At 47.1% G+C, this 12,800-nt stretch overlaps 1 protein-coding gene across 1 annotated transcript in view; it reads left to right on the plus strand.

The window, feature by feature from the left end:
• LOC135813181 (uncharacterized) overlaps positions 1–12,800 on the plus strand; it is a 49,721-nt gene that overhangs the window by 5,792 nt on the left and 31,129 nt on the right. The window contains exons 2-6 of the mRNA XM_065326394.1: positions 2,632–2,818; positions 6,239–6,277; positions 10,328–10,462; positions 11,518–11,618; positions 12,274–12,441. Coding sequence (XP_065182466.1) covers positions 2,632–2,818; positions 6,239–6,277; positions 10,328–10,462; positions 11,518–11,618; positions 12,274–12,441 — 630 coding nt within the window. The remainder of the gene's footprint in view (positions 1–2,631; positions 2,819–6,238; positions 6,278–10,327; positions 10,463–11,517; positions 11,619–12,273; positions 12,442–12,800) is intronic.

The raw sequence follows: 12,800 nt of genomic DNA on the forward strand, positions 1-12,800 counted from the left end.
TTACAGTATAAATAGGGACGTGGCAAGGGGTAAATACTTCTATTACTTGCTTATGGGGAGCTGGGGAGGGGTAAATACTTGCTTATGGGGAGCTGGGGTAAATATTTACGTATGGGGATGGGAGAGGGGGGGGGGGGATGGGGTAAATACTTGCTTATGGGGAGCTGGGGTAATACTTACGTATGTGGATGGGGGGGGGGGGGGGGGGTAAATACTAAGTATTGCTCGTGGGAGATGTGGGGAAGAGGACTGGGGTAAATACTTGCTTATGGGGAGGGGGTAATACTTGCTTATGGGGGGGGGGGGGGAGGGTAAACATTACGTATGGTGGGGATATCAACGTGTGCCCTGCACAGGCAGCTCGCGCATGCAGTCAAGCGCGCATCAGATTTGGCTTGCAGAATTTTTTACCAAACACGGACTATGTAGTTTGCAGAAAATTGAGAGAAATGGCTGAAATTCCTTGCAAGGAAAGTGACTGTTATAGGTTACCTGCTCGCCAGAATGGGATCTTGGTTGGTATGTTGGCCGCCGCCGAGTTTTAGCATCGATTTGTAACTTTGTTGGATGGCGCAAAGCCGTTTTCGTCCCAAACGTCAGCATTATTATTAGGGGTGAAACGAATACGAATATTGATTTTCCGAGTACCGTCGGTCAGTGTCGTGCAATATTATCGCATGAGCTGATTGTTTAGTAACTGGCGGTGTTAATGGACATTATAGCGTAACTTGTAGTTCCTTCGTCCTTTTGTCTTTTCTATAAATTAATCCGAATATTCTTTCCGTTACCGAACTTTGCACCCCTAGTTCTAGTTTTAGGACTCAAAATGACGACCATGCGGATTGATACCATGATCTCCGAGGTGAAAATCACTGGATTAAACGGGAGAAAAGCTCTGGATTCAATGGCGAACCCGACAGAAATACTTCATGTTGGATGTTGAGAGCTGGCAGGAAATTTGACCGAAGCTTTCATGCTTCAAAGGTGACCACGTTCGACGTTCGTTCTTGTGCGTTTCTGCATTTCTGACATATGGCCGCGCGGATGGCTATTGTTGCAACGAAATCGATTGTCAGGTGTGGACAGGGTGTTGTTTGAGTAGTCGTGTGGAGACGCGGTTTGGTTGTGACAGGTAACAGGAGCGACTCCCGAAGATGGCAAAAGCCAAATCTACTCAAAGCCGACTTCATTATCGCCGATCTTCTGTCGGCGCATTTTCACTTACTTGCTGCAACAAACGGTACAAGCTGTGGAAATCGTCAGATGGTATTAGCCTATCAGTGTCACCCCCAGAACCTCTACTCAACCATTAGCTTGAGTAACCTTTCTCTCTAGTTCTCTCTCTCTCTCTCTTTCTTTCTTTCTCTCTAGAAATGTTCAAACTTCAAAATCAAGGTTGAGCTGCATTGGGGAGTCGTCAAATATCGACTGTCTGAGCTGCATTTTAGCCGGTTTTTGGCAATCGCCATTTTTCCAGTCTGCCATCAGAAATCGATTACATCATTGAGTGCACAAAGCCCTGCGCAGTTCCACGCTGAGATCCGTACTTATGGGGAGCGTAAGGGGGGGGGGGGGGGGCGGGGGGAGGGGGGGGGGGGGTGATTATGGGGGATGTGTTATACTTGCCCTTGCGAATATACACGCAACTGCTCATTTCATTATGGAAATGATCAATAACCACTGGTTATGATATTACCAGCAATACTGGATCCAATGCCTTCCTTCCATTTGCATTCGGATCCACCGGATCTTGATCTGTGTTTAACAAATCGTACATGCACAAGTTTGACCAGTCCCATACAGTCCCATACAGTCCCATTCAGTCCCATACAGTCCCATACAGTCCTATACAGTCCCGTACAGTCCCGTACAGTCCCGTACAGTCCCGTACAGTCCCGTACAGTCCCGTACAGTCCCGTACAGTCCCGTACAGTCCCGTACAGTCCCGTACAGTCCCGTACAGTCCCGTACAGTCCCGTACAGTCCCGTACAGTCCCGTACAGTCCCGTACAGTCCCGTACAGTCCCGTACAGTCCCGTACAGTCCCGTACAGTCCCATACAGTCCCATACAGTCCCATACAGTCGTCTTGTTTGAATTCAACTACTGTAGCACTACACTACTGATAATACACAGTGTCTGCCACTATCCGGGTGTTTTCTTTATGTCGAAAAACAGGATTAGTGACCAACTACAAGTGACTGGTTCATGTTTATAATCCCCTTCTCCTCCAACCCCCACCCCCCCCCCCCCCCACACACACACACACTCGTCTGTCTAAGCCCTTGGAGAGATAATGTTCGGCAGGAGGACAATTTAGAAAGAATTCCAGCATAAATGGTTGGTGAGACGTCAGTGCTATACGGGAAGAAGTAAGATCAGATGAGATCAGATCAGAAGAGATGATCAGAAGAGATGATCAGAAGAGATAATTATGTGGAAATCTGCTGTAGTCTTCCCTTCTCACTGGGCACATGTTGAATCTTGTAAATCTGATGTTTCCTGGTGTATGTTGATGTATCCTTGTGCGTGTGCTTGTGCATGTGTGCGCTTGTTTGTGCTTTTGTGTGTTTCTGTGTGTTTCTGTGTGCTTGTCATGTGCACGCGCTTGTGTGTGCTGTGACATGTGCAGGTTCGTTACTGCGTGCACGTATCATGTATCGTCGCTTTCATCATGGCGGCCGGTGTGGAACTATGCCATGCGCATGATATCAACATAACCACGCCGTCTCCTGTTGGTGATATGACGACTCATGATACACCAGTGACATCATCACATCATTGTCATGTGACCTGGCCACGTCGAAGCAATGTCTGTGGTAGGTATCAGCACCCGTACTCCTCTTCTTCTCTTGTGCAATACACTGTATGTGTGTCACTATCTTTGCAATGCATGTATGCAATACACTGTGTGTGTGTCACTATCTTTGCAATGCGTGTATGCAATACACTGTGTGTGTGTCACTATCTTTGCAATGCGTGTATGCAATACACTGTGTGTGTGTCACTATCTTTGCAATGCGTGTATGCAATACACTGTGTGTGTGTCACTATCTTTGCAATGCGTGTATGCAATGGCATGCATTGTGTAACTATTATGTTAGGCCACACGTTTTTATTTCTATGTTTCTCGTCACACACGCGCATACGATTCACGAGTCTGGAAGAAAAAAAAAGAAAAAAACTGTGCTGCACTGTGGGGACCAGCACATGCACTTGTGCACCCTGTCCTGGCTGTCCTGCCCTGCTCGACACATCCACGGATGCACGGTGTATTGGTGGATTTCAGTTTGACCAAAGGTCTAGTACGCTATTTTATCGGCCATTAAAAAAAAATTCAACCTCTCGCATACAATTTTAGATTTTCAGGTGACGAGAAACATATAAATAAAAACGTGTGTCCTTACCTCCAGCAGGCAAACAGGCCATCGTTGCGTTCATATCTCTGCACCAAAACCAAACAACAAGAAACGGATATACAAGTACAAAGAAATATTCAAGTACAGTAGGTATCGGTTATAGCGTGGGTGTTTGAAAAACGACTTTCTATTCTTATTTCCGATATTTCTTACACACGATAAATCAAGTGTGACATATCATGTGCATGTGTGCGGAGGCAGGAAGATCATCGTACATGCAATGTAGTGTTACTGTGCATGCGGCTGGTTATAGTCCCATAGGCTTACTATGTGGCTATGCAACATGAGTTACATGACCACAACAGTTGAACCTGCAGCACTACGACCCAACGCAAGTCAAATCAGAACTGCATTGGACGGATGTTATTACTACAGGCAATATACTTTGTACTAATCTGGTATGTTTTGCTACATAAAGTCCATTCTTAGGACCGATATATTCTACTGTACGATAAAATTGCTTGTAAGAATAAAAGTGCACTTGAAATCCATGTTATGATTATGAAAACATGAGAGGTCATTCTTGTAGGCAGTATATTCTTTTACACGACCACGCTATAACCGATACGCACTGTAAATGCCCAGCAGCCGCATGTCTAACGGTCCTACAAAACAGTTTATGCTATTGACATCATGGTGATGTTATGGTGATGTCATGGTGACGTCATGGTGACGTCATGGCTCTGAACTAGCAAATTCCCTATAGGCTCTAAGTATACAGTGTGGGTCGGCAGATTCTCTTCAGCTAATGCATCATCGCTGTCTCACAGCTTTGCCTAAACCATGTCAACTGATGATGTAATCGCATGACCTCTATTCACTGCCAATCACTGGGGTATGACCTCTATTCACTGCCAATCACTGGGGTATGTACCACTAGGTTCTAATGATAAATGGCGTCAGTCAGTCAGTCAAACTCTCTGAGAATTGTACCAGGGCAACTTTCCCATTCCGCCATTTTTTCACGTCAGTTTGAACATATCCTTGTCATACTTGTGTAGTATCCCTGCCTGGTTAATACGGAAGTAATACGGAACTTTACCTGATGTATATTTAGTGTATCTCCGTATGTAAGCGTACGGCGTCTGCTGCATAAAAGCTGCCGCGCATTTCTGTTTTGATTAGATTTTATAGCAACGACAAAACCAAGAAGAAGAAGTATTCAACCTCCAGGTGTGCACCGGAGAGAACTTGAATCCTATTTATTTGGCGCTTCTTCTTTTACTAATAATTAAATCATGCTAATAAAAAACCTCCACACATTCCCCATTTGGACAACTGGTATTTATTTTGTATAATTACCTGTATAAAACAATTGTTCTCAATAAAAAAACCAGTAATAAAAACCACTAGGCAAATAAACACTCGTATAAAAAAACCCTTTTTAGGGATGAAGAAGGAAGCAAGCAGTTTCGACAGGAATCGCTCAAATACTGAGATCGTCTCTGGCTTGGTGATAGCACCCTTCGTATCTGAGCTGGTTCCGCGAAGGCCACCTTGGTGATTCTTTGATTGGAAATCACAGTGCAACACGATGGCCCTCTCGCCAGCAACTGTCGTGAATTGCAAATCCGATGGCTTCAGCTGGCTCTGGGCCTCACTTCCCCTCAGACAGAAGTGAAGAGTACACTGAAACCAGATGTAGTAAGTAACCTTCTTGATATCCAGCGTTGTCGACACGTCGGAAAAGTACGCATTCAGCTTCTTCCAGTCTTCCTCTGATAGACCATCCTTGTGATTGACGGCCATTTTACGTCCGTCTCTCTTCTTCTCTTTGAGCGTTGCATCCAGGAGTTTGTTGGCACGTGAGAAAACAGGGCTCTGGATATTGATGCCACGGTCCAAACGATTGAGCTCTCGCTGAACAGCTCCGCGTGCTGCTAAATAGCTTGATCTTTTATACTCTTGGCCATCTTTCCTTTTCAGACTGCAGTAGAAATTCTCCAGAATCCCAGCCAAATCTTTCTCGCTGATCTTTTCTAAATCACACTGCATCCCCATTTCGACAACAAAATCGTTCAAAACAGTCAACCAATGTCTGGTTGCTGCTCTCGTTGAGGCAGGGGTAGCATCCTCAAGAAGCTTCTGCTTCGCTTCGTCTGATAACGAAAGAAAGCGACTCGGACACTCACTCTCAGCCATCTCTTCGACAAACACGAGGCAATGAAAGAGAAAGAACTCGTGCATGCGTATACATGTAATTCGAAGGATGCAATGTTCGTGTAACTGTTGCACGTGTCGTTTTTTTATTAGCATAGATTTAAATAAAATACATACTTCGCCCTCGTGTTTACGGGAAATCAAAATCCTCGATAAAAAACCTCGGCTACGCCTCGGTTTTTTATCTCGGTTTTCATTTCCCGTAAACACTCGGGACTCAGTATGTATTTTATACTTATATCCCAGGTGTGTACCTGAGAGAAAAAGAATAAAAGCTAACTCTTGTTGATTGCACTGCGCCTACCACTCGGCTACCTGTTGCACTTGCACACTATTGGCACAGGCACTGTTGTTAGAATTCGGGTGCACTAAGGTGCAGGGATACCTATGCAAGGGCGTCGGACACGATACGGTCAACAAGTGGCCTGAGGTACCCCGTGAATCATTTACAATACACTGATCTGGGCTCTAAATTGTCAAAGTGTTCGCCTTAGCCAGCCACGAGTAAATTGTACTTCAGATGTCTGGCCGTAAAACACTAAAAATATCTTCTGATGCCCCTGCTATGGCTATGGAAAAGGAAATGTGAAAGCTCAGCTTACTCCACCCCTATAACCGCAATTCTTTGACTGTATCACTTTATCTTGTTCGTCTTTCCAGGACCATTTGCGGTCAATACTGACATACTCGAGGAAGAAGGTAGGGCTATTAAACCTGTTCAAGGAATAATTATGTACTTCCTGGGCAATGCAAATTTGTTCTACAGGCTTTTCCCCTCTTCAACTCCCTCAGCTAATGAATGTTGCAAGTAAACTCTTCTATTTGATAGGCGACAAAGTAAAATACAAGTGAAGATACCGGTATGAGGTCCAATGAAATACTAAACAAGATATCAGCATGTTACCTTCTTTGTCCATCACCACTTTCTCTGGAATTCGTTCGTGACGCTTCAGCTGTTTGTGTTTATTGCCATCCGATAACAGCATGGTATGATAATAATAATTATGATACATGTGCAGATATGCACCGCATATGCACTGCATCACAAAACAAGATGTACTTGTAAGAGCACTTTATCTTATAACACAATAACATTCTCAGAGTCAGAGTAGATGCCTGCACCTGTCAGTTGACTTTACATGTCATTGGAGTTAGACGACTCTGTAGAATTTTCCCCACGATGTCATCACATCTTGCGTGCCTTGTGTCTGACACTCTCGTACCTTCACTTTGATCATGACGATGATCCAATGGCATAGTACGGCATTGTGGAGGTTACCAACTTCATTATGTCTTGTTGTTTAGTCTTGATGGCTGCTACAATGTTGTCATTGTTGTTATTGTCGCACCCACTCTCAAGACGTCAGTAGCATAAGAGAAGCACACAAAATACTGCACTCTCTCCAGTCTCTGCACTCTCTCTACTCTCTCCACTCTCTCCACTCTCTCTGTAGTCCCTCCACTCTCTGCACTCTCTCCACTCTCTGCACTCTCTCCACTCTCTCTACTCTCTCCACTCTCTCTAGTCTCTGCACTCTCTCCACTCTCTCCACGCTCTCCACTCTCTGCAGTCTCTGCACTCTCTCCACTCTCTCCACTCTCCACTCTCTGCACTCTCTCTGCAGTCCCTCCACTCTCTGCACTCTCTCCACTCTCTGCACTCTCTGCACTCTCTCTACTCTCTCCACTCTCTCCAGTCTCTCTACTCTCTCCACTCTCTCTACTCTCTTCACTCTCTCCACTCTCTCCACTCTCTCCACTCTCTGCACTCTCTGCCCTCTCTCCATTCTCTCCACTCTCTCCACTCTCTCCAGTCTCTGCACTCTCTCCACATTCTCCACTCTCTCCACTCTCTCCACTCTCTCTGCAGTTCCTCCACTCTCTGCACTCTCTCCACTCTCTGCACTCTCTGCACTCTCTGCACTCTCTCTACTCTCTCTGCAGTCCCTCCACTCTCTGCACTCTCTCCACTCTCTGCACTCTCTCCACTCTCTCCACTCTCTCCACTCTCTCTGCAGTCCCTCCACTCTCTGCACTCTCTCCACTCTCTGCACTCTCTCCACTCTCTCTACTCTCTCCACTCTCTCCACTCTCTCCACTCTCTCCTCTCTCTCTCTCTGCAGTCCCTCCACTCTCTGCACTCTCTCCACTCTCTGCACTCTCTCCACTCTCTCTACTCTCTCCACTCTCTCTACTCTCTCCACTCTCTCCACTCTCTCCACTCTCTCCACTCTCTCCACTCTCTCTCTCTGCAGTCCCTCCACTCTCTGCACTCTCTCCACTCTCTGCACTCTCTCCACTCTCTCTACTCTCTCCACTCTCTCCACTCTCTCCACTCTCTCCTCTCTCTCTCTCTGCAGTCCCTCCACTCTCTGCACTCTCTCCACTCTCTGCACTCTCTCCACTCTCTCTACTCTCTCCACTCTCTCTACTCTCTCCACTCTCTCCACTCTCTCCACTCTCTCCACTCTCTCCACTCTCTCTCTCTGCAGTCCCTCCACTCTCTGCACTCTCTCCACTCTCTGCACTCTCTCCACTCTCTCTACTCTCTCCACTCTCTCCACTCTCTCCACTCTCTCCTCTCTCCACTCTCTCCACTCTCTCCACTCTCTGCACTCTCTCCACTCTCTCCACTCTCTGCACTCTCTCCACTCTCTCCACTCTCTCCACTCTCTCCACTCTCTCCTCTCTCTCTCTCTGCAGTCCCTCCACTCTCTGCACTCTCTCCACTCTCTGCACTCTCTCCACTCTCTCTACTCTCTCCACTCTCTCCACTCTCTCCACTCTCTCCTCTCTCTCTCTCTGCAGTCCCTCCACTCTCTGCACTCTCTCCACTCTCTGCACTCTCTCCACTCTCTCTACTCCCTCCACTCTCTCTACTCTCTCCACTCTCTCTACTCTCTCCACTCTCTGCACTCTCTCCACTCTCTCCACTCTCTGCACTCTCTCCACTCTCTCCTCTCTCTCTCTGCAGTCCCTCCACTCTCTGCACTCTCTCCACTCTCTGCACTCTCTCCACTCTCTCTACTCTCTCCACTCTCTCTAGTCTCTGCACTCTCTCCACTCTCTCTACTCTCTCCACTCTCTCTAGTCTCTGCACTCTCTCCACTCTCTCCACGCTCTCCACTCTCTGCACTCTCTCCACTCTCTGCACTCTCTCCACTCTCTCCACTCTCTCCAGTCTCTGCACTCTCTCCACTCTCTCTACTCTCTCCACTCTCTCCACTCTCTTCACTCTCTGCACTCTCTGCACTCTCTGCACTCTCTGCCCTCTCTCCATTCTCTCCACTCTCTCCACTCTCTCCAGTCTCTGCACTCTTTCCACTCTCTCCACTCTCTCCACTCTCTCTGCAGTTCCTCCACTCTCTGCACTCTCTCCACTCTCTGCACTCTCTCCACTCTCTCTACTCTCTCCACTCTCTCCACTCTCTCCACTCTCTCCTCTCTCTCTCTCTGCAGTCCCTCCACTCTCTGCACTCTCTCCACTCTCTGCACTCTCTCCACTCTCTCTACTCTCTCCACTCTCTCTACTCTCTCCACTCTCTCCACTCTCTCCACTCTCTCCACTCTCTCCACTCTCTCTCTCTGCAGTCCCTCCACTCTCTGCACTCTCTCCACTCTCTGCACTCTCTCCACTCTCTCTACTCTCTCCACTCTCTCCACTCTCTCCACTCTCTCCTCTCTCTCTCTCTGCAGTCCCTCCACTCTCTGCACTCTCTCCACTCTCTGCACTCTCTCCACTCTCTCTACTCTCTCCACTCTCTCTACTCTCTCCACTCTCTCCACTCTCTGCACTCTCTCCACTCTCTCTACTCTCTCCACTCTCTCCACTCTCTCCACTCTCTCCTCTCTCTCTCTCTGCAGTCCCTCCACTCTCTGCACTCTCTCCACTCTCTCCACTCTCTGCACTCTCTGCAGTCTCTCCACTCTCTCCACTCTCTCCACTCTCTCCACTCTCTCCAGTCTCTGCACTCTCTCCACACTCTCCACTCTCTCCACTCTCTGCACACTCTCTGCACACTTTCTGCACACTCTCTGCACTCTCTGCACTTTCTCTGCAGTCTTGTGTGTATGTGTTACTGTGGCACTGGCAGAACTTTAGATTTGTGCTCAGCTCTCCCCTGTTCTCCATTGCAGTGAGCTAGCCATCATCTTGTAAGCTGTGCAAGTAAGAAACAGGCTAGAATGTTACCAGCCACAGCCTGTCCATGCAAATGTATACTCAGTACTCAGTGTGACTTGACTGTCCATGCAAATGTATACTCAGTACATGAAAATAAGAATGGTCTAGGCTACAAGACTGACCTACCCCCCTCCCCCCACCCCCTCTCCCCCCTCCCCCCACCCCCTCTCCCCCCCCATCCCCCCCCCATCCCCCCCCCCATCCCCCCCTCCCAATCTCTGGCAACTGACAGTACTGTAATATGGCATTTATTCAGTCCCGTATACTGGGACAAAATCATTCATGTGATTATTTTGATATGTGTGTGTGTGTGTGTGTGTGTGTGTGTGTGTGTGTGTGTGTGCACATGATTGCGTGTGTGTGTGTGTGTGTGTGTGTGTGTATGTGTCCGTGTGTGTGTGTATGTGTGTGTGTGTGTGTGTGTGTGTGTATGTGTATGTGTGTGTGTGTGTGTGTGTGTGTGTGTATGTGTGTGTATGTATGTGTGTGTGTGTGTGTGTGTATGCGTGTGTGCATGTGTGTGTGTGTTTGCTCTCATCACTTCCCTCTATGCTGTGCGTGTGTAGGCAAGTTTGAACCCATGCCTGTGTTAGCATCGTACTGCGATCACATCGGTGCACCAAGACTACCGGATGGTCAACTGCAGGTTACTGGAAGTGTGAAGAACATACATTTAGAAATTCTCTGGGCACCTCCGTTACGTAAGCTACACACGTGTATTCGTCTCATCATTATACCCGTACCGACTGTATCAGTTTTGTGTTGGTGCAACCATTATGTGTTCATGCATATCCCTGTATGTGTATTGTGTGGTCTTGTGTGGCCATATCCATGCATGTGTATTGTGTGGTCTTGTGTGGCCATATCCATGCATGTGTATTGTGTGGTCTTGTGTGTCCATATCCATGCATGTGTTCATGTGTGTCAGTGTATGTCCATGTATGTGCATGTATGTGCATGTATGTGCATGTATGTGCATGTATGTGCATGTATGTGCATGTGTGTGCATGTGTGCCCATGTGTGTCTGTGCATGTGTGTCTGTGCATGTGTGTCCATGTGTATCCATGAGGATCCATGTGTGTCCTGTCCATGTGTGTTCATGTGTGTGCATGTGTGTCATTGTGTGTCATTGTGTGTCCATGTATGTCCATGTGTGTCCATGTCATGCATGCTAGTTTGTAACTATGAGTGCGGCTTGAAAATAATTAATTGATCTGCTCATAGATATGACTGTATGTGTGGGACTTACGGACATGGGGTATCGGTATGGGGGAAGTACGTTGTGGTGTGTTATATTATTACTTTTTACGGGTGGGGTGGGGGGGGGGGGGTGTTGGCATTGATTAGATACAAGGGTGTGTGAAGACTACTTGCAGCACTACATGTGTTGGTTGTATGCAGATGAGGAGTACTCGTCTTGCTCTGGTTCGGGTGGTATTGTGTTACAACACTCCTGGCATTGAGGCTTACCCTCTTCTTGCCCTTATAGTGTTTCTCCTTGGCCTAGCCGTATGAGAAGACATTCGTTTCTTCCAATACCCGAAACAGCTGAAAAAACAGATCACTGTGCAAAACAACTCCGTCAAATTTCTTCATCCATCAGTTTGAATAACGGTATATACATCTTTTTATATCAGTATACTCAACTTTGAAATGCTTTTTTCTCCACATTGCACACACCGACATGGGCGCGCCGCTTTCCGATCTGGATGCTCACTCATATTATCGTATTACTGCTGCTGTTGTTGGTTTCAGACAACTTGCATCTGGTAATCGGCTATCGTGTGGAGATCTGGGAAGATTTTGAGGCGGCGAGCAGATCTCGGAGTATTGTAGTCCAGTACGACTTGTCCTCGGTGAGTAAATGTTTCGGTCTTTTTTCCATTTCCACATACCCACTCCCTCTATATCCCTCTCTCTGATTTCTTCTCCATCTCTTCCTGGTCTATTTCAAAGAGATTTTTTCTTGCATTCCTGACGATCAGATTCTGTTTACTGGATGCTTGATTGTCAGTCATGCAGAGCTGTCAGGTTTTTCGGGGTCTGAGCGTCCCTTTTACAAAAACCAGGTCAAAATGTTCCCTTTTTGGTGTATGTGCTAAGAAGTTGAGAAAACAAAGAATGAAAATAGAGAAGAGAATGATTCGATTCCAGGAAGGAGCTAAGCCTCTGATCCCAGCATGGTGTATTCGTTGGTGTAACACATCTCTTACCTGCCAAGGTTTATACACCGGTAGGTGTCACCACAATGCCGTGTATACGCCCCCCCCCCCCCCCCCCCCCCACCACACACATATACAGTGGAGTGTACGAGAGGGGAGCTTTCCTTGGCGAAGCACTTTGGTTTGCACGTGTGTGTCCGCATGTGTGTTCATTATGTGTGTGTTGTGTGTGTGTCCATATGTGTTTCCATGTGTGTGTTCATGTGTGTGTGTGTGTGCGTGCGCACGCGTGTGTGTGGTACATGCGTGTATATGCATATGTATAAACATGCGTATGTGTATATACTAGAATAAAGTCATGGGCTCATCAGGGAGTCTGGCATCATTGAAGATTACGACCTCGGCTCAAGTATGTTCAGCTCATGTTACAGCTGCTGAACACGGTCAGTGCGTTGTATCTCGCCAACTCTTCTCATCTTTTTATCTCAACGAAGAGAACAAAGGACTTCATGTCGTTGTAAGTCTGCGCATCTCATCATAACTACGGTATCTGTCTATCCGTCCTTCGTTTTAATAAACCGTCTATTTTCATGATGTACGAAATAGTGGTTGCGACTTCGGTGATGATTTTTTTAGGAATGGGTTTGCTCCCACACTGGAGCTCCCGCTATTCCGCCGACATGACTTGACACTTGACTGACTCACAACTGCCATCCAGAGCACACGAGAAGTCCATCGAACCTTCGACTTGCCAAACCTGCAAGAATGCACCACTCCCTGCTCAATACACAGTGTTTTGGGGAATTCACCCCTCATCAGTTGACCTTGAGTAGACTGAGGAAGATTGTACCTGAAGAGCACCACTTATATAGTGCT

The sequence above is a fragment of the Sycon ciliatum genome, chromosome 3 (genome assembly GCF_964019385.1).
Source record: "Sycon ciliatum chromosome 3, ocSycCili1.1, whole genome shotgun sequence".
Lineage (NCBI taxonomy): Eukaryota > Metazoa > Porifera > Calcarea > Leucosolenida > Sycettidae > Sycon > Sycon ciliatum.